Raw genomic sequence first — 21,506 nt, forward strand, 5'->3', positions numbered from 1 at the left:
TCGAGAGTGCATGGAGTGGCTTCTATTTCTCTGACTGCCCTTGACTCCTACACAGTTGTGCTCGCACAATCATGCGCCCACCCCCAAGCACACACACACACACTCACACACTCACAAAGGTGCATTCCTCCTCAACACTCAAGCTGCAGTTTACGCATCCACTGTGTGTCACACTATCTGGGTCACTCAGGCTGGGAAATTCCCCCGTCTGTCTTTCTCTCTCCTCTCGAAAGCAAGTGTGCAACAGGCATTGATCCCGGCCCCCCTGAACTGCGTCTGTATTTATGCCCAGAACCGCTGAAATGCTCAACAACTCGAAACAACTCGGCTCTTTTTTTACGTTGCAATTGAGGGCAATAAATTTTACTGTGGTCAAAAACAGTGGGAGGAAACCAGCCTGGCTTGAGTGTTTCCGCAGCAGAGATTGGCTTTTTTGGCACGCCAGCTGCATTGCCACAGTTTGTACAGACTTGTCCCGGACTGTCGCCGGTTCAAAGCCAAGGAGAATTGATTGCCACACAAGCGCGCTCGCACATTTTGCTAATTACACGAGCGAGGCGCTCTCGCGGCCCCGCTCTACATGACCGAGCCCGTAGCGGCCGTGTCACGGGCGCTTGATGAACGGCTCTTTCAACCACGCCACCGCGCTGGGCCGCGCGTCATCTCCCTCTCGGGGCCTTTCTTACGTCCAGCGCTGAACCTGAGAGGGACAGAGCAGACAAAAAAGCCCCGAAATGTCAAATGTCACTCCGTTCAGACAACTACAGCCCAGAGATGTATTTTAGTGGCTTCCTTTTACTCTACTTTGAAGTGGAACCAATGCATGCACACCCGATGATGCCACATGTCCCTTAAAATATGTAATTGTTCCATATTTTTATTCAATTTAATTGTGTCCTGTTTTATTTTTTTGAACCAATATGGGACGGAGTTTGTCCTGTATTTCTGAGCAGCATCATTCAGTCCACGTTTTGGATGAGAACGCAGACGGATTGAAGTTTTGGGATCTAGTGATTGGGTAAGACGTGCAAGGTTTGAGCCAATCAGAGGCAGGGTCTGGAAGGAATGTCAATGCTGCAGAAGTGCAAGCATGGGTGGGAGGATTTTAATGTGAGGTTCAGAAGTACTAGGGAACATTAGATTAGGAAAAGCTCATTGTAATTTTTTTGTCAAATGTTTTGTGTGGGCCCTATATTCCTGGCCTGTAGAATACGGTGCGTCTGGAAAGTATTCACAGGGAATCACTTTTTTATAGTTACATTTAATATTTTTATATTACAGCCTTATTCCAAAATGGATTAAATTCCTCAGAATTCTGCACACAACACCCCTTTAGAAAAAAAATCCCTCATGGTGAACCACTGATGTAAGCAGAAGTTATAACAGTGAAAATGCTGTGAAAAGCTCTCCGTGTGAACTAGGCAGACTGACCACCGTGCTAGTCGTCTCCTATACGGTGGCTATGAAGGGAACTAAAGCGAGAGAGAGAGAAAGAGAGGGACGGAAGGAGGGAGGGAAGCAGAAAAGGGAGATGAGAGGTAAAAGCTCGGAAAGGTCCTGGATCGGTGACTGATTTCGGAAGGTCTCCTCGCAGGTCCTGCTCTAGCTGCTATAAAAACTCAGGTAATGGAGAAAAGTCAGAGTGCGGTCAGCGTACTGCGGCGATAAATAAATATAAAGAAGGAACGAGAGAAAAAAAAAGATTGCCGGAATTAATTCAGTGTAAAGCCAGGCCGGGTCGGCCAGTGCGCACGGTCTGGGCAGTGATAGATTAAAGATCAGCAAGCGAAGGCGAAAACTCCCAGGCTTCTCCTTCTTCATCTGACTCCCTCGCTCGATTCCTTCTCTTTGTAATACCTCACATGGGCTACACACCGTTCTGTTGTGGAATCGGCTTGGGTTTGTGCTTTTCTCTTCACTTCTCTTCTCTTTCTTCCCCGTCCACTTTGTTCAAGTGCATGAATGGAAGGGGGCAGGATTCATCTGGAAAGGGTCGCTATCGACTAAGCAACCATCTTAGTGAAAGAGGCAGAGGAATCCAAACAGAGATTAAAATTTTTTCGGCATGTTGCGCCACAATCGAGGGGTATGGATTTGATTTACAGTAACGCGTGCTCGGGAACCCTTCAGTTCTTGTATAATGATAGAACAACTTACCTTTCTCTCCGGAGCTCGAGGACCCCGGAGTTGATTTAGTGGCGGCCTGTGAAAGTGCAGCGGCGCAAAAATGACGAGACGTGTAAATCCATACCCTGACCCCTCCGTGCTTTCGCTCGCCTGCAAGTGTCCAGACCCCCCCACCCCACCTGCCCGGCCACCTCAGGACCTCTAAAAAGGAGGGATAAACTTGATTCAATAAAATTAAGTGCATGAATATGCACGCGCGTAAGTTTTACCCTGCAGACCGCTGGAGCAGGAAGGCAGAAATCTACTTTGACTGCAGAGACAAACATGGCTCTTTGTTCAAAGGGTAGCCGTGCACCTTCGTGAACTCCCACCCTTTGGCGTTCCAGGAAATGTGAAAGCACCCAAGAACTAAAATATAAACATGAAACTTATTCTAGGGTGTTTTATTTTTTATTTAAAAAAATATATGCATATCTCTCTCTCTCGCTCTCTCTCTCTCTCTATCTATCTATCTATCTATCTATCTATATATATATATATGCATATATGTCTCCCAGTCACTCTTTGTTTAAGCTTTTCTTATCTCTGTCATAAGTTTAAATATGCATTATTGCGAGATTAATTGTTATTTTTGGAATTTAACATGGTACATTGCCTTTGTCCTTGTGTCTTTGATCTGTATTGTTTTTACAGTAGGTGGGGACATCCCCATGGACATGCGCCTGGGCAGCGGCCAGCTGGTGTCCGAGGAGCTGATGACACTAGGGGAGAGCCTCTCGCAGACCAGCGACCCCTCGCTCAAGCTCTTCCAGTGCGCCGTGTGCAACCGCTTCACCACCGACAACCTGGAGCTGCTGGGCCTGCACATGAGCACCGAGCGCACCCTGCCCGAGGAGGAGTGGCGGGCGGTGGTGGGCGACTCCCACCAGTGCAGGCTGTGCCACTACACCACCCAGCTGAAGGCCAACTTCCAGCTGCACTGCAAGACTGACAAGCACGTGCAGAAGTACCAGCTGGTGGCGCACATCAAGGAAGGGGGCAAGGGCAACGAGTGGCGCCTGAAGTGCGTTGCCATTGGCAACCCCGTTCACCTGAAGTGCAACGCCTGCGACTACTACACCAACAGTCTGGAGAAGTTGCGCATGCACACAGTGAACACGCGCCACGAGGCCAGCCTCAAGCTTTACAAGGTGAGCGCCTGCTTTCTTTCTTCTTCTCTTAAAAAAGTATGCATGTCTACATATCTACAGTGGCGGCATTTATCAGACGGCCTTATCCAGAGTGCCTTCCAATCAGTAGTTACTGGGACTGTCCCCCTGGAGACACTCAGGGTTAAGTGTCTTGCCGAGGGACACAACGGTAGTAAGTTACCACCCCTCTTTTTCTGGGTAGGAATCATTTCTTAATAAACAAAAACCAAATTGCTTTACACTGAACACACTGAAGCAGTAGGTGCCACAAAGGTGTTTGGAAGTGAAGGGATTGTTATTGTGTAACACTGCAGCACAGCACACGGTGCACACAACGAAACGTGCCCTCTGCTTTTAACCATCACCCTTGGTGAGCAGTGGGCAGCCATGACAGGCGCCCGGGGAGCAGCGTGTGGGGACGGTGCTTTGCTCAGTGGTATCTTGGCGGCTCGGGATTCGAACCGGCAACCTTCTGATTACTTTTTTGACTATTTATTTAACACATTTAGAAAACTACAAAAAAATCTAGCAAACATTTTTTTATAAAATCAACACACAGTTAGATCACAATTTGGTCATTCTATTCTGTGTTCATCCGTTGCATGTACACTTTGCAGTACAGTTACCACTGCGCTACTAATACATGTACTGCACTTACATCATTCAATATGCTCTATATATTACTGTAGATCTTACTCCAAACATGCAGCTCATAAAGCTCACTTCACCCTGACTGAATGATGGCTTTATTGCACGGCCCGCCGAGTGAAGACGGGTCTCTCGGCAGGCAGGCAGGCCAGGCGGAGTGAGTGGGGGTAAAGGGTGAAATTGCTGGAAGAGGGCTAAAGAAGTGTGAAGAGACAGGTTTGGTGCTAATACTCCTCTGAGTGGGAAAGGCAGAATCGCTCTCGACAGCCGTATTGATTTTCGCCGGACTTGGAGCTTGGCGTTCTCCTCTAATCATTCCATAATAGCCAATGGATGAACACTGTCCGAACAAATGGCCATAAATCTAACAGGTCTGATTCCACTTAGGCACCCATCCTGCGCGTCCGTGGCCGGAGCCGGCTCCGCGGCGCGGGGAGCCCAGCCCGCTCTTTCCCTCCATCCTTTGCGTTGGCCGTTATTTATGCCGGGACTCCACTCCATTTTCAAGTGTCGCGCTCTTGGAAAGTAAATGGGTGAAAACAAGCGTTGTATATTACGGGGTTTTACTTCAGGCCCCCCGACGGAGGCGCTCGGTTCGGCAGATGGTCGCGCCGAAAGACGCGCCGCCTTGATGGGGTTTTTAATCACATTAGAAAAGCGGTGCTAAAACGGACAGATTTAAACCGGCATCCAGGGGCCCGGGCCGCTCCTTCTCGCCGTCGGCGCGGAGAGGGCTGAGGTCCGTCCCGCTGATGTTTTTACTGCACACTTCCTCGCCGCGAGGTCCTTCGAGCCAGAAGAACGCCAGGGCGACCGAGACAAAATCGTTTTTCAACACTCCATTAAAGGGGAAAGGTGTGAGACGGCGCTCCCGGCTCGGCCATTAAAGCGGGAAAGAGGGTGGGGAGGCGCGGCCGGTGGGGGCGGCGCAGGGTTGGTCGGAGGGACCGGCCAGAGACGCTCTGCCAGGAAAGCTGGGTTTGCGTGGAGCACGAAACGGAAATCAAGCGCCAACTTGTCCCCCCAGGTCTTTATTTACAATTCCGGGTGGGAGGGAAGCGAACCCCGGGCACGTGTCACCCTCATGGGACACGGCGTCGGACAGCGGGAAAACACGGGCCTCCATCTTCATCTGCCACCCAGCGGGGACCTCATCTTTACTTTACTTTACTTTACTTTATTTTGCAGACAGTTTTATCCAAAGCGACTTACAAGAGGAAGACACCAGCAATTCTCGTTCGATTTCTTTAGAATTTTGAGAATTAAGTCCGAACTCTTCAGCAAAGTGTTAGATTTGTCTGAAATACTCTGAATAAGAGGGTTTTCACCTGCTTCTTAAAGGTGGTGGTAGTCTCGGCTAGTCGAATGGAGGAGGGCAGGTTGTTCCACCAGCCAGGGACAACGAAGGAGAACAGAGTCGATTGGGATCGGAGACCCCGGGAAGAGGGAATTTTCAGTCTCATTTCGTTTGCAGATCTGAGAGGGCATGCAGGAGTGTAGCTGGCTAGTAGTGTGTTGATGTGCACTTGAGGGTGCACTTCCATTTACAGCCCTGTAGGCAGCATCAAGGACTTGAACTCAATGCGAGCAGCTACTGGGAGCCAGTGGAGAGAGGTGAGAAGAGGCGTGACATGGGTGTGTTTTGGCTGATTGAAGATGAGACGGGCTGCCATATTTTGGACCATCCGGAGTGGTTTTATGGTGACTGCAGAGGCTCCAGCCAGGAGAGAGCTACAATGGTCAAGTTTAGAGATGACCATTGCCTGGACTAGAAACTGCGGAGCCTGTTGTAAAATAAAAGGCCTAATCTTGCGAATGTTGTAGAGAGTGAACCTGCAGGATCTGTAGATCGCATCTCGGACTTCAAGCCTCGCTCTCGGAGAAGAAAACCGCCTTGTTGCGGCTGCTCGAGCGACGGCGGAGAAGGAGACCGGCCGACTTTTAATACGGAGGCTTAAAAATGTTCGACATCCGAGCGCGATCGTTCTTTAAAGCTTTAAGCTGCTTAAAATGGCTGCTCGCTCCTCAAAGCCTGAGGATTCTGGGCGAGAGAGTAAAGGATGTCCAGGCGTGACCCGCAGCTCCCATCCTCGCTCGCGACTTCATGGCGAAACTAAGATGTTCGAAACTCGACAAGAGTTATTACCGTTCCGCCACCTACGAGCACGATTAGCGGACGATAAGTACACGGCGGCGCGGCCGCCGCGTCGCGTCGGATTTACGGTCGCGGTGAAGCGAACGACGAGCCGAAGCCAGTGCTGTCCTGCCATGTCCATCAAGGCTGACATACGGCAGCAGGAAAGGGGCGGAAGATGCCGGAGAAGCGAGGGGGGAAAAAAATCGTGAAATTTGATGCAAATTGCAGTTTTTTTTTTTTTTTTTTACCTTCCGTGGAGAAAATAAATCATCAAGTCAGCATAAACACAGCGTAAGATGTGGTAGATCCTTGGGACACTTCACCCCAAATCAAACTGGTTTGCATTAAACAGGCCCTTTGTGTGCAGGGCTCCATATAAATTGGAGCCTGTAATTACTGGAATTAAAAAGGAAGGTTTAAACTGAGGGCTAAGCTGGATGGGATAATTTGAGAGTCTGTGGTATGCGGCCCATATTAGGGCTTTCTAAAAATACCCCCTCCCCCACCACCCTACGTATTGGAATGTTCCGAAAAGGCCTATGGAGAGCTCGAGTGCGCCGTGCTGACCGCATGGACCACCACGCTGTGGGGGTGTCAGAGCCTCTCCCTGGCCGGTGTCCTCTGGTATTCCCGTAGCGCCGTGACACGCCCGTCAGCCTCTTGCCTCACCAGTGAACTCCGCTCTCCCAGAGTTCCCTCCGGCCGGCGGCTTTGTAGTGGCAACGGCCGCGTCCCGATTGTCCGCTCAAAGCACAAGCAGACGGGCTCGGAGAACAATATACAGGTCATTCCGGAGTTTAGTATCGGTTCAGACTCCCGGTTTTCCCGCCGACGTCTCCAGAGGTGACATCTGAGGCGCCGCGCACCAGTGCCACGCTACGGTCGTCGCCGGGACGCCAAGGTGCAGAGCAGGCCGCGGCCTCGGGCCCAGAGCCGGGGCTGTTTTTCTCCAGACGGCGTGGCGGAGGCCGGGCCAAGCCCCGGCTTCCAGGCAGGACGATCAGGGGGAAAGAGGTGGAGCGTCGGGGTTAGCTGGCTACCTTTCTCGTCTCGGGGGCCAGTACGATCCGCGGTAATTGAGATTGATTGGATGTTATTTTTCCTCTTGCAAATGTAGTCCATTAGCTTGGCACATGCATAATCAGTTTAGAGCGCAGTTAACCGAATGTAATCATGTTCCTCGGTGTCTGCTCACACAAAATCCACTCCAGATGCTGCTTGGCCGTGGAAAGAGGGGAAGAAAGTGCCGTCACTATCACATGGGGAATCTTTACCCAAGAAACCCCGCCAGCGACCTCCCCTCCACCCCCCATCGCTCTGACCGGCCAGCGGTTCTCGCTCACAGAAAAGGCGCACGTGAGAACGGCTGACGCGGCCAACGCGGGTGCCCCAAGCTCGGCCTGCGGCGCGGCACCGGAGAGTCTGGATGCCGCACGCCCTCGTCCAGGGTCGTTTTCTCCTCCGCTGCGATCCAACTGGATCAGGTGATCAGCGATGAAGGAGAACACCTCGCGCCCTGCACCCCAAAACCCAGTCCATGCAACGGTTACAATGTGTGATCCCCCAACTCTCTTGGCCATCATTACCGGGGGCGCAGCAGAACATAAGAACAAATAAGTAATAACAAAAAGAAAGAAAGAAAGAAAGAAATTGACGGTCGGCCCGGGCCCCAGCAAGACTGTTTTTGTTTTATTGTCAAATGAAAGTTAATTCGGAGTTAAAGTCACCGGGGAGCGTTTGAGCGCTCGCCGGTCCCATCTGGTGGCGGCGTCTTTCATCTTGCGGACGGGAACGGGCCGACCTCATCACGGCTCGGGGCTTTCAGAGAGCCACACCCAGCCTCCTTAGACTCGTCTTCCAGACATCAGCCAGAGATGAGAGAGGGACGGGGGGGGGGGGGGGGGGGTGGCAGGTCTGAGAGAGAGAGAGAGAGAGAGAGAGAGAGAGACGCTCATTTAGACAGAGATACTCCGCTAATTATCATGGCTAGCCCGTGATTGTTCGGTAATAGCACTCGGTGGGGGGAAAGAGAGGGGGGAAAAAAACAGAAAGGTTGCTGCGGTTCCAGGAAGAGCACGGCTCTGATTTACTGGTACTACCGCGCTAATAAAGTACTCCATTCTGTGGGTGCTACCACCCGGACGCCAATTCCTGCCCCCACAGCCTCCGTTACAGTACACCACCTCTGCAGGCCAACAGAGTTTACTGCAGAACTGTAGTTGAAATATTCGTGAAACGTGTGTGAGTGTGCTGGGAGCAACGAGACGGGGAAGGGTAGGAACCCCCACTCATTCAACAGGACTGTGATCCGTTGCCCCCGTTGATCCCCTCTGAACTCCCCCTTGGAAGAGAGGTGAACTCTGGCAGCCAAAACTAAACAGAACCGTGTCAGTCCGAGGGGAGGGGCCTTTAGGGCGGGGGCACAGACCATAGGCTGCGATTTGATGAGGGACCTGTCACTTGACATTGGAGGGGGCAGGTCCATTCCGTTTAACTTGAGTAGGGTTCAAGGCTCTGCTTCTGGCAGACTGCTGGAATTTCACAACTTCTCCAGCTCCCACGTCGGGAAAGGCCAGGCGCTGACCCACGGCCCAGCTGTTGCGCGGCTGCTGCCACTGCAGCGTGTCAGTCTGTGTGTGTGTGTGTGTGTGTGTGTGTGTGTGTGTGTGCTTGCCTGTTGAGGGATCAACATTATCCTGTAGATCACTTTCTCACCTCATATGCCTGTTTACACATAGTTTAAAAGGTCACATATACTCCTGGACCCATTTAATTCTCATTTAATATATCAGAGTATTAGAATGAATGAATTATTATGTACATTTGTGCAAGAAACATGCATATTAAAATTCAGGTACTGTCTGTTTAGAAAGACATAGAGATCTGTTTAGACCAACTGAGCCCCAGGAAGCTGTTGATCCTCTTATCTGTTGCCTTCTCAGCAGAAGTGAACGATTGGACAATGGGGCAGGGGTTACTGGGTTTAGGGCCATGCCAGCAGGGGTTCATTGGCATGTGTTAGGTAAAAAGACTCATATATACTGTGAATACAATCTTTCGGGTTCTGCAGGACCCAGAGCACCCAGTGTAAGCTCAGTGTTTCATAAGAGTCCTTGAGTGAACAAAGCTCCACTCAACTGTTTAGATAACAGTTCAATACGCTGGATAAATATATATTATAGTGTTCCACGCTGCGCTGTGGGAGATGCCGCCTGAAATAGGCATATTGCATATTGAACTTCTTCAATATGCTGTACAATACAATGCCATACGACTTCTTTGTTTACATACAAGCTTTATTTCTGTGGACAATGGTCATAGTCACCAAGCAAATCAAACAATATTCAAATACGATATCATGGCTGCTCATCAAGACATTGTCTCTAGTATTATTAATGTGTTTTATATATATTGTATAAAATAAATTATTTTTATGAGAAAATAAGGATTCATATTTACATGATAAAACTTATTTGAATTTTCATACTGCATACAGAGTGTGTAGTCTCATTTATCATTTAAAACAATATATTCTTTCTCAGCAGTCCTTCCCATTCCTTGTTTCTAAATGAACAAACAAGGCCAATACCAGTCATGCACTGAAAGGCTTGAGTGTGGATAGCAGATTGGTGGGTGGTCCTGTACAGGCCTCTGGTTAAGGTTAAATATCTCTAATCCAACCGGCTCGGAAAACTAAACATTCTCTCCCGGCCAAATCCTTTTTTTTTTTCTGGACCCCTCCTCTTTTCCCCACCTTCTCTGGACTTCTTTCTCTCTTTTCATATTTCCCTTCCTTTGTCTTCTTTTTTTCGTCCTTATGATTTGCTGCAGGGGCAAAGTGTTTGTAGTTTACTGGTCGGATAATTTATTCACTTGATGCTACATCTGTGTTCAATTAAGAACCATCTTATGAGGGAAATATAAAGACAGAGCAAACAACGGCAGCACCTCCCAGGTCCTGACATTGCATTGATATAAAGCATGGCCTTTTAGCCTGACTTGATGAGAAAGGAATTATAGAAAAACCAATTACATTGCCTAGAATCGACTTCCTGCTCTGATGTTGACCAGAGGGTCTTTTCGTCATGCCACCCAATCAGTGTTTTATCTTGTGGTGCCAACCTCGATCTAGTAAAGATGATATTACATCCAAATCAGTCGTAGTCTGACATCCGCACCCTCGTCTGCAGTCCCTCCCATTTCATGCTGCGATAACAAGACGATTGCACGCCTGTCCCCATCCTCAAAAAGAGCTGGTGCCCATGTTTAATCAGTACGCTCTATGATTTAGTGTTGCATTTGCATGGATTTGTCAGTCAAAGTGGAGTCAAATATAACTGTGGTCTGATTGGCTCATTGCCTCGACTGGGGCCTTTCTGTGACTGTCCCTCTGTCCATTTGACATGGGTGGAGACAAAGTGTTAGCCAGTTGGCCAATAATGGCCTTTGCATGTGGAGAGCGGAAAAAAAATCAAATAAAATGAAGAGCTTATGGTATTAATCCAGCGGCTCGGCGGCCGCAAGAGCGTCCTGAAGGCCAGGAATCCATTCTTCGCTGGGAGAAGATGAAAGGATAGAAATGTCCACCCCGGGAGCGATAAACACCGCTGGAAGATGAGGATGTGGACCTCTCTTCAGTCACCGTCGAGAATTCCACGCAAAGGGTTAAACGCCTGTCCACCGCTTGACTCCGTCCAACTGCGGACACCTGCGCGCTTATATAAGCAAGAGTTATGACAGGAAGTTCCGCCCACCTTGGGAGACTACATCTGGAAGTGCACCGGTCGCTGGGAAGACGGGCGACCAAACGTCCGGGAGAGCGTATTTATTATTTAAAGGGCCAGGCCTTGCTCACAAATGCCCACATCTGATGCGCTGACACCGGGTTGGACTCATAACTATGGGGTGGCGGTGGTGGTGGGGGGGTGGCTGGTTCCATAACGCCGGGTTAAGGAAAAGTCAGCTCTCCCTCTCACCGCCCCCCCCCCCCCCCGCCCTCCTGACAATAGAGGTCCATCCAAGCGTCTTATGTTTGGCCTAATTGCTATGCACCGGAGTCCAGGGTTAGCGCTGGGAGTTGTAAATCTGTCAGTGTTATGGGGGCAATGTTCTCTCCAGATGTAGACTGCAGGTTTCATCCCTTTGTAATTAAGCGGTTCAGCCCGGGGTGTCATATGGTTTTTATTGGGGCGCCTCTGGAAAAAATCATTTCACACCTTGTTTTCTCATCATGCCCTTTATTCTCGTATAAAAAGAGGGAATCAAACCAGAGAAGAAGGGGTTTCTTTAAAGAAGAAAGAAGAGCCGTATGGAAATGACGATGTATTGATTTAAAGGGGGCAGACGCTCGAGGGCAAAACCAGGTCACGAAACTCGCAGGTAATCAAAGAAACTCTCGCTAAGTCCAAATATATATATATTTAAAAAAAAAACTCACTTCTCAGATTCACTTTAGAGTCCGGCAAAATTTCCAGGATGTTATAATTTCAGTCTCTCTGTCTCCCCCTTCCACCTCTGCTCTACTTTTTGCTCATTAGTAAGATGAGAGAGACGTCAGGGCGAAGGAGAGGTGGAGGTACAAGAGCGGCGCTCAACTTTTCACTGGCATACATCTCGTTGCGCGGGAGCCAAACTAGCACTTTAAAAAATGGAACTGTTCTCAAAGGGAAATCGCGACCTTCCTGCTAGCATGGTCGCGGCTTTTGAAGGTACCTTTTGTCGGTTTGTGTGTGTTGTGTTTTTTTCCACGCCACCTTATTGGAAGCAGGGCGGGTGGGCGCTTTTTGTTAAGTGGTTTCGCACGTTCGCGTTTTACGAAGCATTTTCTGAAACCACCTCGGAAGATTTACGAAGCTGCAAACTCGCACGTCTCCCTCCCCGGCGAAAAAAACCAGGGACACAGATGGAGCGGAAGTCTTCCCTCCAGATCGATGTCTCCTTTGTCTCGTCTTGCTCTTCTGCGAGCTTCTCCGTCGCCGCTTTCGTAACATCGGCACACTCAATCAACACCGGGCCTAAAATTAGGCCCCCGCTGCACAATTCCAAACGGGTTATCTCTGTCACTGCTCAGGAATTTCCTTCATTTCTACTCGCAGGGGTTTAGTAATTTAAACCAGAAGCATCGTCTGTGCCACTGTATAAATGGGATCTCTGGGAGCCATTTTTATATATATATTTATATACATATATATAAATTTGAGTAGATTGCGAGATCTGCTATGCAAATTATTATTCAAATGATCATTATATTAAATTAAGCACTGAAAACAGAGAGTGAGCATCATATTAATGAGTTCTATGAAGCGGGCTTTATTAAATATTTGTTGATGTTGCAGGGAGGCTTGAGTTTATATTAATTCTTGCTGAGGCGGGTCCCACTGGATCCGAATCTCAAAAGCGCGCACAAGACTAGTTTTATATATATATATATAAAAATATATATTTCGTGCTCCCTGCTTCGCATGCCATGGCTTCCCCCTGGTGATTTAGTAGCTGGTGATTGCCGCCAACACCAGTGTTGAAGATGATTTTCATCGCATCGCGGCTGAATATTCACTCAGCTTTTAGATCATCGTCGGTTTTCACATCTCGCCACGTCTCTGTAATGCTCCATGCTCCAGGGATTCAAGGATTCATGTCTATCATATTTATTCCTTTTCTATCAGTAAGAAATACACCCAACCACCCCCTACATCTCTGTGCTTGATTGCTGCCATCTTTCTGATCCGTTCATTTTTTTCCTTTTTCGGCGGCCTGAGGAATCTTTGAACTTTTGAGATGATGAAACATTGAAAGCGCCGGAGTTTAGGGGCTATCAAATAGTGTAAGGGTTCTGCAAGGATTACAGGAGTATGAGACAAATTATTTCAGACCCCTAAAAGGGACCCGCTGGACCCGCTGTCTTGGCACTGGCATCTGATCGTGGGGCACATTTTTAGCCACCTAGGCTCTTTCACTCATTTTGAGACCTAAATTGGGCTTATCATTCAATTTTCCTCCATTTTAGACCATTTCGCTCTTCTTTCCCGCTCATTTCTACTTAAGGCCATTATGTTGGACAGGCTGAAAGAACCGACTGAAACGGAACAGATTTCCTTTGATCATCCACATCAACTGCTCATTTCACCAGTACTGTTGTAGAAGGGTGTGAGTTAGTAGGATCACGTCTGGATCATATGTGTCATATATAAACAGGCAGACTCATGCACAAAGGGAATACATGTGGACTTATTTTGCCGCTTCCACAGAGGGGCCGGACAGCTGCAAAGAGGAGCGTTCCAGGCGCATGAACGCTCGCCCAGTGCTCCAGTTCATGAGAGAATTCCCAGTATCCAACTTAACTTTTAAATCATTAAACATGATGAAGCCATCTCCACAGAGTCGCGGGGGTTTATGTATGAAAAATCAAACGCCATCTGCCATCTCTGATCAGAGGCAACAGCCATCAGGCCCGGGTTACGAAGGCTGAACAGGAAAAGCCATTAACTGCCAATCACTGCATCGATCGACAAGTCGGCTCAGCACTACAATCACCACTGCCCCTCCCACACACACACACACACACACACACACACACATACACACTGCAACTTTTGCACATGCAGCTCCAAAGTCAGCATTGGCCTACATGAGGAGCAACTTTGGATCATGGCAAATCTGACAATGGCCGAATTTCTTCTAGGATGATTTTACGATTACAGGAATCCGATCTGATCTATTTTTTTTGCTCTTCCTCTCGGTGCTGGAGGAAGGTGATTGCCCCTCTCCGTGTCCTTGAGGGCACCGGCATCTCTTCAGAAAAATGTTTAATTGCAACACAAGGCCATTATGATTCATGCTGAAAGTGAAATTGCCTTGTGTTTTGCATCCGGCCACTTTAGAGTCCGGCATCAGATTAAAAAAAAAAAAAAAAAGATAAAAGTGAATCGAGTCACGGTGGAGGACAAAGGAGGGGGAAAAAAAGGCAGATTGATTTTTTTTTTTTTAACCTCTCGCACCATTTTCACTTGTGTCGTTAGAACCAAGGGTCATTAGAAGAATATTTACCTACTTTCCGGCTTAATAGAGATGCGGTATATCAGAGGGCGATCGGGAGCAGAGGTCATGACTGAGGGGAGCAATTAAAGCTTATGGATCGCGGAGAGAGCCGGGGCGGTCCATTGTGTCGGCCGAGAACAGATAGGTGAGCCAAACCGGCAGGAGGAAGGCAATATGCATCGAACGCCACGGCCCCCCTATTAGTTTATTGAGCTTTTTGGCCGAGATGAGACGCGGCCCTATGCAGATGCATTGACTCAGCAGCACAAACACACGGGCGTGCGTCCGTGTTATTATTAATAATGTTCATCCCGCCCCAGGACCGGCCGGTAATCATTAGCGAAGTTGGAAGGTTTTTATTCTTCCGCACTCTTTATCGGTGTGGCGCTCAATGGCGAGCCTCTGGCGGCCCCTCCCCGCTGCGGCCTCGCTGATCACCGTACGGTCCGGCCGTGATGGATGCGGCGGCCCCATCGACTCTGTAGCGAGGGGGAGGTGGGTAAGAGGCATCATATCGGCCATTTTTCCCCATCCTGGCCATAAATATTTTTTTCATGTCAGATTAATAAACAGGCCGGCATGAGGCAGGTTCAAAGGTAACTGTAATGGCGATGTTAAAAGCCCCTCACATACACAATGTACACACACTTAGTAAGGATAAGGTCATATATTAGCAGCCGTGGTATTGAGTGGATGGTTGTAAAAGCTAATGTAGCTCCTGCAGTGTCTCTGTAGGACTTACAGATGCTATCTGAGGCTTCTCAGCATGTGTGTGTGTGTGTGTGTGTGTGTGTGTGCGCGCATGGTTTCACTACCTGGCCCTCTGTCATTTTAATTCCGTCCTGCTTTATTCCTGGGCGTGGAGAGAAGCCGCTGCCTTGTGGACAGAGGGGACAGACGGACAGCTGCTCGGTTAGCAGACACAAAGGCCAGGCCCCCTGCATTGGAGGACCAGGCCGGGGGTGTGTGTGACAGGGGGTGGTGGGTTGGAGAAGGGGGTTCAGGGTCAGTGCTGGCGTGGGACTGTCCCGATGAGGGGAAATCTGAGCTCGGCCCACATGAAAAAAGCATTCTGCTAACTCCAGAACGTCCAGTGTTTTAGGAATATTCCCGTTCAGCTTCCTGGTTCCGAGGATAGAAGCCAGATGCAAAAAAGAAATCGGAGTTGCCAAGGCTGGGAGGAGAAAATAAAAAAGCTATCTGAGAACACAGCCGGCAATGCCAGCCCTGCATTCTGTAACGCCAGCCCGTCTGATGCCCTGCTCTCAAAGCCCCGCCTTGCCAGCTCTGAGGAGGATTTGTGTCCGCACCGCAGCACTGGGCCGTAAAAGTTCTGCTCCAAAAACATAGGCTTAATGAATCCTGCACCCATGGCATATTCACAAGATTTACTAAATTAACCTTCTGGTGACCTTACAGTTCAAGAACGTTCTTTGAAGGGCCCGGTGGATAGAGACCCTCAGCAGAATTTTGGGGGTCCATGGGCTGCATGGAAGAATATTTCTGCTGCTCACCTTCTCCAAGCAGATTTGAGCAAAGCGTGGTTTGGGGGGTCTATGTGTTCCCTTACCCTCCAGCGTCTGCTGACATAAATAACGTCCCCCAGCGCAGCAGATGCAGCCAGTCCGGGAGGACGTCTGTTTACTGACCTCAGTGGGAGGGAGTGCATTGTGGGTAACCTGGAGGGGGGTGGTTGGGGCAAGACATAAAGAAATCATCCTCAATGGAGATTCCGTTTCCTTTTGTCCCGAAAAAATGGCTGAATAAACAGGGGATTCATCACTGGGACGGGGCGAGCGTGCGACGGCTGGGTGACGGGCGCGGGACACACAGTCTGGGGACGCTGGCTCCACACTTCCCATGACCACTGTTAACAGAGAGCCCTCATACAAAGCGATAGGGGTCAACATTGAGCACTAGCCAGGACTGCAGTGGTCCTCGATTCTGCAATCATTTCCTGTGACACGCCCACCAAGGTTGGCGATCTAGTGGATCTAGGGTGGTATTAACCTAGTGGGGTATTAACCTAGTCAATGAACCTGAAGACCCAGGTTCAAATCTCACTTACCACCATTGTGTCCCTGAGCAAGACGCTTAACCTTAAGTGTCTCCAGGGGGTGGACTGTCCCTGTAACTACTGATTGTAAGTCACTCTGGATAAGGGCGCCTGGTAAATGGCGTAAATGTAGTGGACTTGACATTCGCAAACTTGCACTGTACGGTGCGTTGCATCATACACAACTAAACACATTAACGACGCGTGACGTGACGAGAGCCGACACACTTCCCCGACATTTATTTCCTCCCCTGGTTTCACGTGTCTTTTGCAGCCATGGCAGCAACTGTTGTCCATGTGTGTTTTACACACCGAGCACAAGCCTGTTTGTTTAAGGATAGGTGGTTCTGAACTAGAAAAACCTGTTTTTTTTATGGAAATTTCGGGAAAGAGGTCAGTGAGAAATGGATAGCGTTTTCATCCAAACTTCCCGAAACTCCCAAACGTGAGAACGTGGCCATCGTACCGGCCGTCCCCGTCCTCGACTGGCACTGCAGCCCCCCAAAAAAGTGCCACGGGTGCAACCTGCGGCCGGAGAGCGGGGCGCGCATTGGAGGGAGCTGTCGTCTGGGAAGAGGGCTGCTGAATTATTACTGACGGTTTCAGGGGCGACTGTCCGACCGCAGGCCCGGGGAATATTAATCATTTATTTGATTGTCCGCATGTGCTGATTAATCAATCGGGGGGGGGGTGAGATCTGCAGGATTAACTACCCTATTATTCCCTTGTAAGAACAGATAAGAGATAAGACTTTAAAATATCATGTTCCATTTATCATTTATTTTTAGTTCCCTGCTGATGAGGGCGAAATCAAAACTGAGGTGAGATTAGGCAGAACAGCAACAGAGAGCGAGCCGGACGGAGAGGGGGAGGGCTGGTGGGTAGAGAGAGAGAGAGAGAGAGGGGTAAAGGGGGGGGGAGTCTTTGCACTCAGTGCCCGACCAGAGAACAACAGCTTTTTTAACTAACCAGCGGCGGGAACGCTGCAGTATGCAAACACGGGCTTTTAAAATGAAAGAGGGGGGAGACGGGAGAAAGAAAGGAGAGGAGGAATAAACAGAGCGAGCAGGGAGGGAGGTGTGGGTCGGTCGGGGTGGGGGGGGGGGGGAGAAGAGAACAGCAGGAAGCAGATGGGAAAGCGATAGCGCTCCACACCTGGACTAGGCTGACTGGGGAAGAGAGGAGTGGACCACGGGCTGCACTCTGCTCTAGGTAAGTTGCCCTCGCTCCCGGGGAGGGAGGAAGAAAGACAAGAAGGACAACACGGCGACGTTCCCGCCTGCCAAAGAAAAGAGAAGGGGAGGGGAAAAGGAAAAGAAAAAAGGAAAAGACACAACCTGCGCTCCGCTCCACTCTATAAATCTCGCTATCCGCCGACTGGCTAATGTGTTGTGTCATGTGGTAATTCCTCTGATTCCGACATACCTCCGTTTGTAAATACAAGACGCTCTCAAAGAGCTGTGGTTACTTTACAAGCATGGCGCCCCCGGCGATTTGGTGGAGAATGAAAAGGGGGAGGGGCAGAGAGAGAGAGAGAGAGAGAGAGAGGGCTGTTTGGAAACTGTATAGCACTTCTGTCCACAGCGGCCGGCCGCCTTTATCCTCCCCGTAGCACGTCCGGCGCGGCACGGCGCGGAAATCCGACCCGGAGGAGGAGCGTGCCCTCGCCGTCGCCCCTTTTCGCCGCTTTTAAAAGCCCTCCCTGCCGCTGGCACACAGTTGTGCCAATACCCTAACAGGCATATATACCCAGCAGGACAGAGAGAGAGAGAGAGAGTCTCGAGGTGCCAGCTCCAAAGAACCGTGTCCTCATGTCTTTTTTTATCCAATACTTAACCCGAGGGGTCAACTCCAGATCGCATAACAAGGGCGCTCCACCGAAACATTAATAAATTAAAATCACAAGTTGTCCTATAAAAAGTGGCTTAATGTGATCTTATAACCTGCGTGTGCAATTTACATTCAGAGGCACACAAAGCCTTCCTGTGCACAAAAGGGCCGGTATTAAATGTCCCCAAACGGGCAGCCAGCTCGACGACCTCGGCGATGACACGTAGACCGATGGCGTGGGCCGGCTATTTTCAGAAGCTCCCGCAGCCCGGGCCGGTGGAGGTCTTCCACTGGGGCCCGGAGAGCTTTCTCGCCGCCGTGACTAAAGCAATAGGCTGCCTCCAATTAGGCCGGCCTGCGTTTGATTTTTGCCGATGACGACCACATCTCAGCTGTAATTACGTTGCGCTCGGAATGATGAGGGTTTAGGTTATTGATCTTGCATTGATTGAGCTGATCAATGAGCACATTGTTTCTGTTCCGTATTTTTTTTTTCCCTCCCTTTTTTTATGATTATGGAGAGCAACATTCTTCTCCCCTCCCCTCCCTCGTTGACTCCATGGCTAATGAGCAGGCCCAGCTGAAGGATCCTATAAAGCTGCCCGTGTTTGTTAGGCCCCAGAGAAAGAGAAGGGGGATGTTGGATGGTGGGACGGGGACGAGAGTTTACTTCTTATGCAAAACGTTCTTTTCTTCTATTCCTTTTTGGCTGTTGTGGTGAATGTGCTGATTGGCAAATGGCGGATTTCCGAACAGAAGGAGTTTGGATACGAGTGTGGATTACAAGTCAAAGATATATCTCTGGTCAAGTTGACATAACAGGCAACATTTTTTTTATCTAGGCTATATATCACACATGAATTATTAATATTTATTAATTTATGCCCTACAATTCAAGCAGTTCAAACATTCATGTTCCCATTTTATTCTTTTTTGACCCTGTTCTTTTTGCAAAAGTTTTGGCTGTTGAATGCTTGAGTGTGAAACTTCACTGGTACCCTTTAATCATGCACAGTGAAACAAGCATGTCTGTGGCTCTCCAAACCTGCACAGGCTGGACCAATTGATCCCGGGTTTTGTCCTCTTCCCCGGTACCAATGTTACGAATCTGCTATTACATTTTAAATGCAGTTAGCCTTGCAGGGTGTTCTGTCTCAGTTCCAAATTCCAAAAATTTGTATTTTTGGGGTGTCATCCCTGCAGATGCTGGGATGTGTGGTGTGTGATTCTGAACAGAAATGACCGTGTCCTTCAGTTGCCATTTTGTCACAATGGCTGCCACACTCCTGCAGCATGCAAATCACCATTTACCGGCTCTGGCTGTGTCTCCACCCACCGTGCGGCCATTTGCATGTTAAGAAGAGGACCACTCCAAGGGCTTGTTGCACCATTGTTGGCGTAGTGCTGCCAATAAAAGATCCCCCCCCTTAAACACCGGCTTAAATATTTACTCTGGCACGGCCCCATCAGCCCTGCTGCTAATTACCCTGCAAGCCGACTCAAGGTGGAGCAGCGCTGGCACGAGCGGCTCGAACACTTCCTCAAACCAAGAGGGGTTCAAACGCATGCGCGGCTTCCAGCTCTGGCCTGTGTTTTGTTCATTTTTAACATATAAATAAAAGAACAAAAAAAAAGAGCAAAGAACCGAAAGCAAAGAAACATTACACCCTCGCCGCCTTATTGCGTAGCCCGAAGCAGCAACCAATTATGTTGTAATGAAATATTTACGCAGCCAAACTGGGAATGCCAGAGGTGAAAGCGAGATAATCCAAGCCTGCGGTTGTGCTGCGCTCGGCTGGCTTTTCTCCCGTTGCATGTAGTAAAACGGTTCACCTCCGAATGCGGATTAAGTCGAGCCGAGGTGATGTGCAATCTGGGCTCTCGGCCGAAAACGTAAATGTAGCGGCGGTGCTCAAAATTAGGGTTAAAGCGACAGGTCTGAGACTGGTGGTGGGTGTTGGTTTGTGGGTATTTTTTGCGAAGGTCACTAGTTCACCAGTCAAAGGCATTCATAATCCATATGCGTTCTCAAATTGTTTGCGGATGTAGTCCTTTTTTGTTGTACAGTGACTGCGGTTCGTTTACGGATGTAGTCGGTTTTTGTTGTCCAGTGACTGAGATTTGTTTGCGAATATCGTTGGCTTTTGTTGTACAGTGACTGCGGTTTGTTTGCAGATTTAGTCAATTTATGTTGTACAGTGACTGCGGTTCGTTTACGGATGTAGTCCATTTTTGTTGTACAGTGACTGCAGTTCGTTTGCAGATTTTGTCCATTTCTGTTGTACAGTGACTGCGGTTTGTTTGCAGATTTAGTCCATTTCTGTTGTCCAGTGACTGCGGTTCGTTTACGGATGTAGTCCGTTTTTGTTGTACAGTGACTGCGGTTCGTTTGCGGATTTAGTCCATTCCTGTTTTCCAGTGACTGCAGTTCGTTTGCAGAAGTAGTCCGTTTTTGTTGTACAGTGACTGAGATTTGTTTGCAGATGTAGTCCGTTTTTGTTGTACAGTGACTGCGGTTTGTTTACGGATGTAGCCCGTTTTTGTTGTACAGTGACTGAGATTTGTTTGCAGATGTAGTCCGTTTTTGTTATCTACTGACTGTGGTTCATTTGTGAATGTAGTCCGTTTTTGTTGTACAGTGACTGCGGTTCATTTGCAGATGTAGCCCGTTTTTGTTGTACAGTGACTGAGATTTTTTGCAGATGTAGCCCGTTTTTGATATCTACTGACTGTGGTTCATTTGTGAATGTAGTCCGTTTTTGTTGTACAGTGACTGCGGTTCGTTTACGGATGTAGCCCGTTTTTGTTATCTACTGACTGTGGTTCGTTTGTGAATGTAGTCCCTTTTTGTTGTACAGTGACTGCGGTTCGTTTACGGATGTAGTCCGTTTTTGTTATCTACTGACTGTGGTTCGTTTGTGAATGTAGTCCGTTTTTGTTGTACAGTGACTGCGGTTCGTTTACGGATGTAGTCCGTTTTTGATATCTACTGACTGTGGTTCGTTTGTGAATGTAGCCCGTTTTTGTTGTCCATTGACTGTGGTTCGTTTGCGGATGTTACTGCAGTTGTCCATTGACTGCGGTTTGTTTGCGGATATAGACCGTGTTTGATGTTCAGTAACTGCTGTTTTCAGGACTTATGTACTGTATATATGTACTTGAGGGCTGTTTATATGGGTTTCAGTGTGTGTTCTCTCCCGGGTGTGTTTTTTTTCTTGGCCTCCTGTGAAGAGACCCATGTGGCCTGACCTGCGTCTCACCGACAGACTCCGGCCCAGACTCCGGTCTGCAAGTGATCAGGAGCCGTAGCGTTGCTGCTTTTTCCCCGTTTTTGTTCTGATATTCCAGTTGTACATTTCTGCTGGCCTGCATGCTGGAATTAGCACTCTGTAAACTCCTTAACAAATGCTCCTGAACATCCTCGGATTGATTCTGTCTGTCTCCTGTCTGGCTGCTGTGAAGAGACACTGTATGACCCCCC

The 21,506-nt window shown here is 48.9% G+C and overlaps 1 protein-coding gene across 1 annotated transcript in view; it reads left to right on the plus strand.

Annotated features, from left to right (window-relative positions):
* Positions 1-21,506, plus strand: part of zfhx3b (zinc finger homeobox 3b) — a 119,506-nt gene that overhangs the window by 32,179 nt on the left and 65,821 nt on the right. Inside the window, 1 exon segment of the mRNA XM_028955857.1 lies at positions 2,821-3,317. Within this exon segment, the coding sequence (XP_028811690.1) occupies positions 2,821-3,317 (497 nt within the window).

The sequence above is a fragment of the Denticeps clupeoides genome, chromosome 16 (assembly GCF_900700375.1).
Source record: "Denticeps clupeoides chromosome 16, fDenClu1.1, whole genome shotgun sequence".
Classification (NCBI taxonomy): domain Eukaryota; kingdom Metazoa; phylum Chordata; class Actinopteri; order Clupeiformes; family Denticipitidae; genus Denticeps; species Denticeps clupeoides.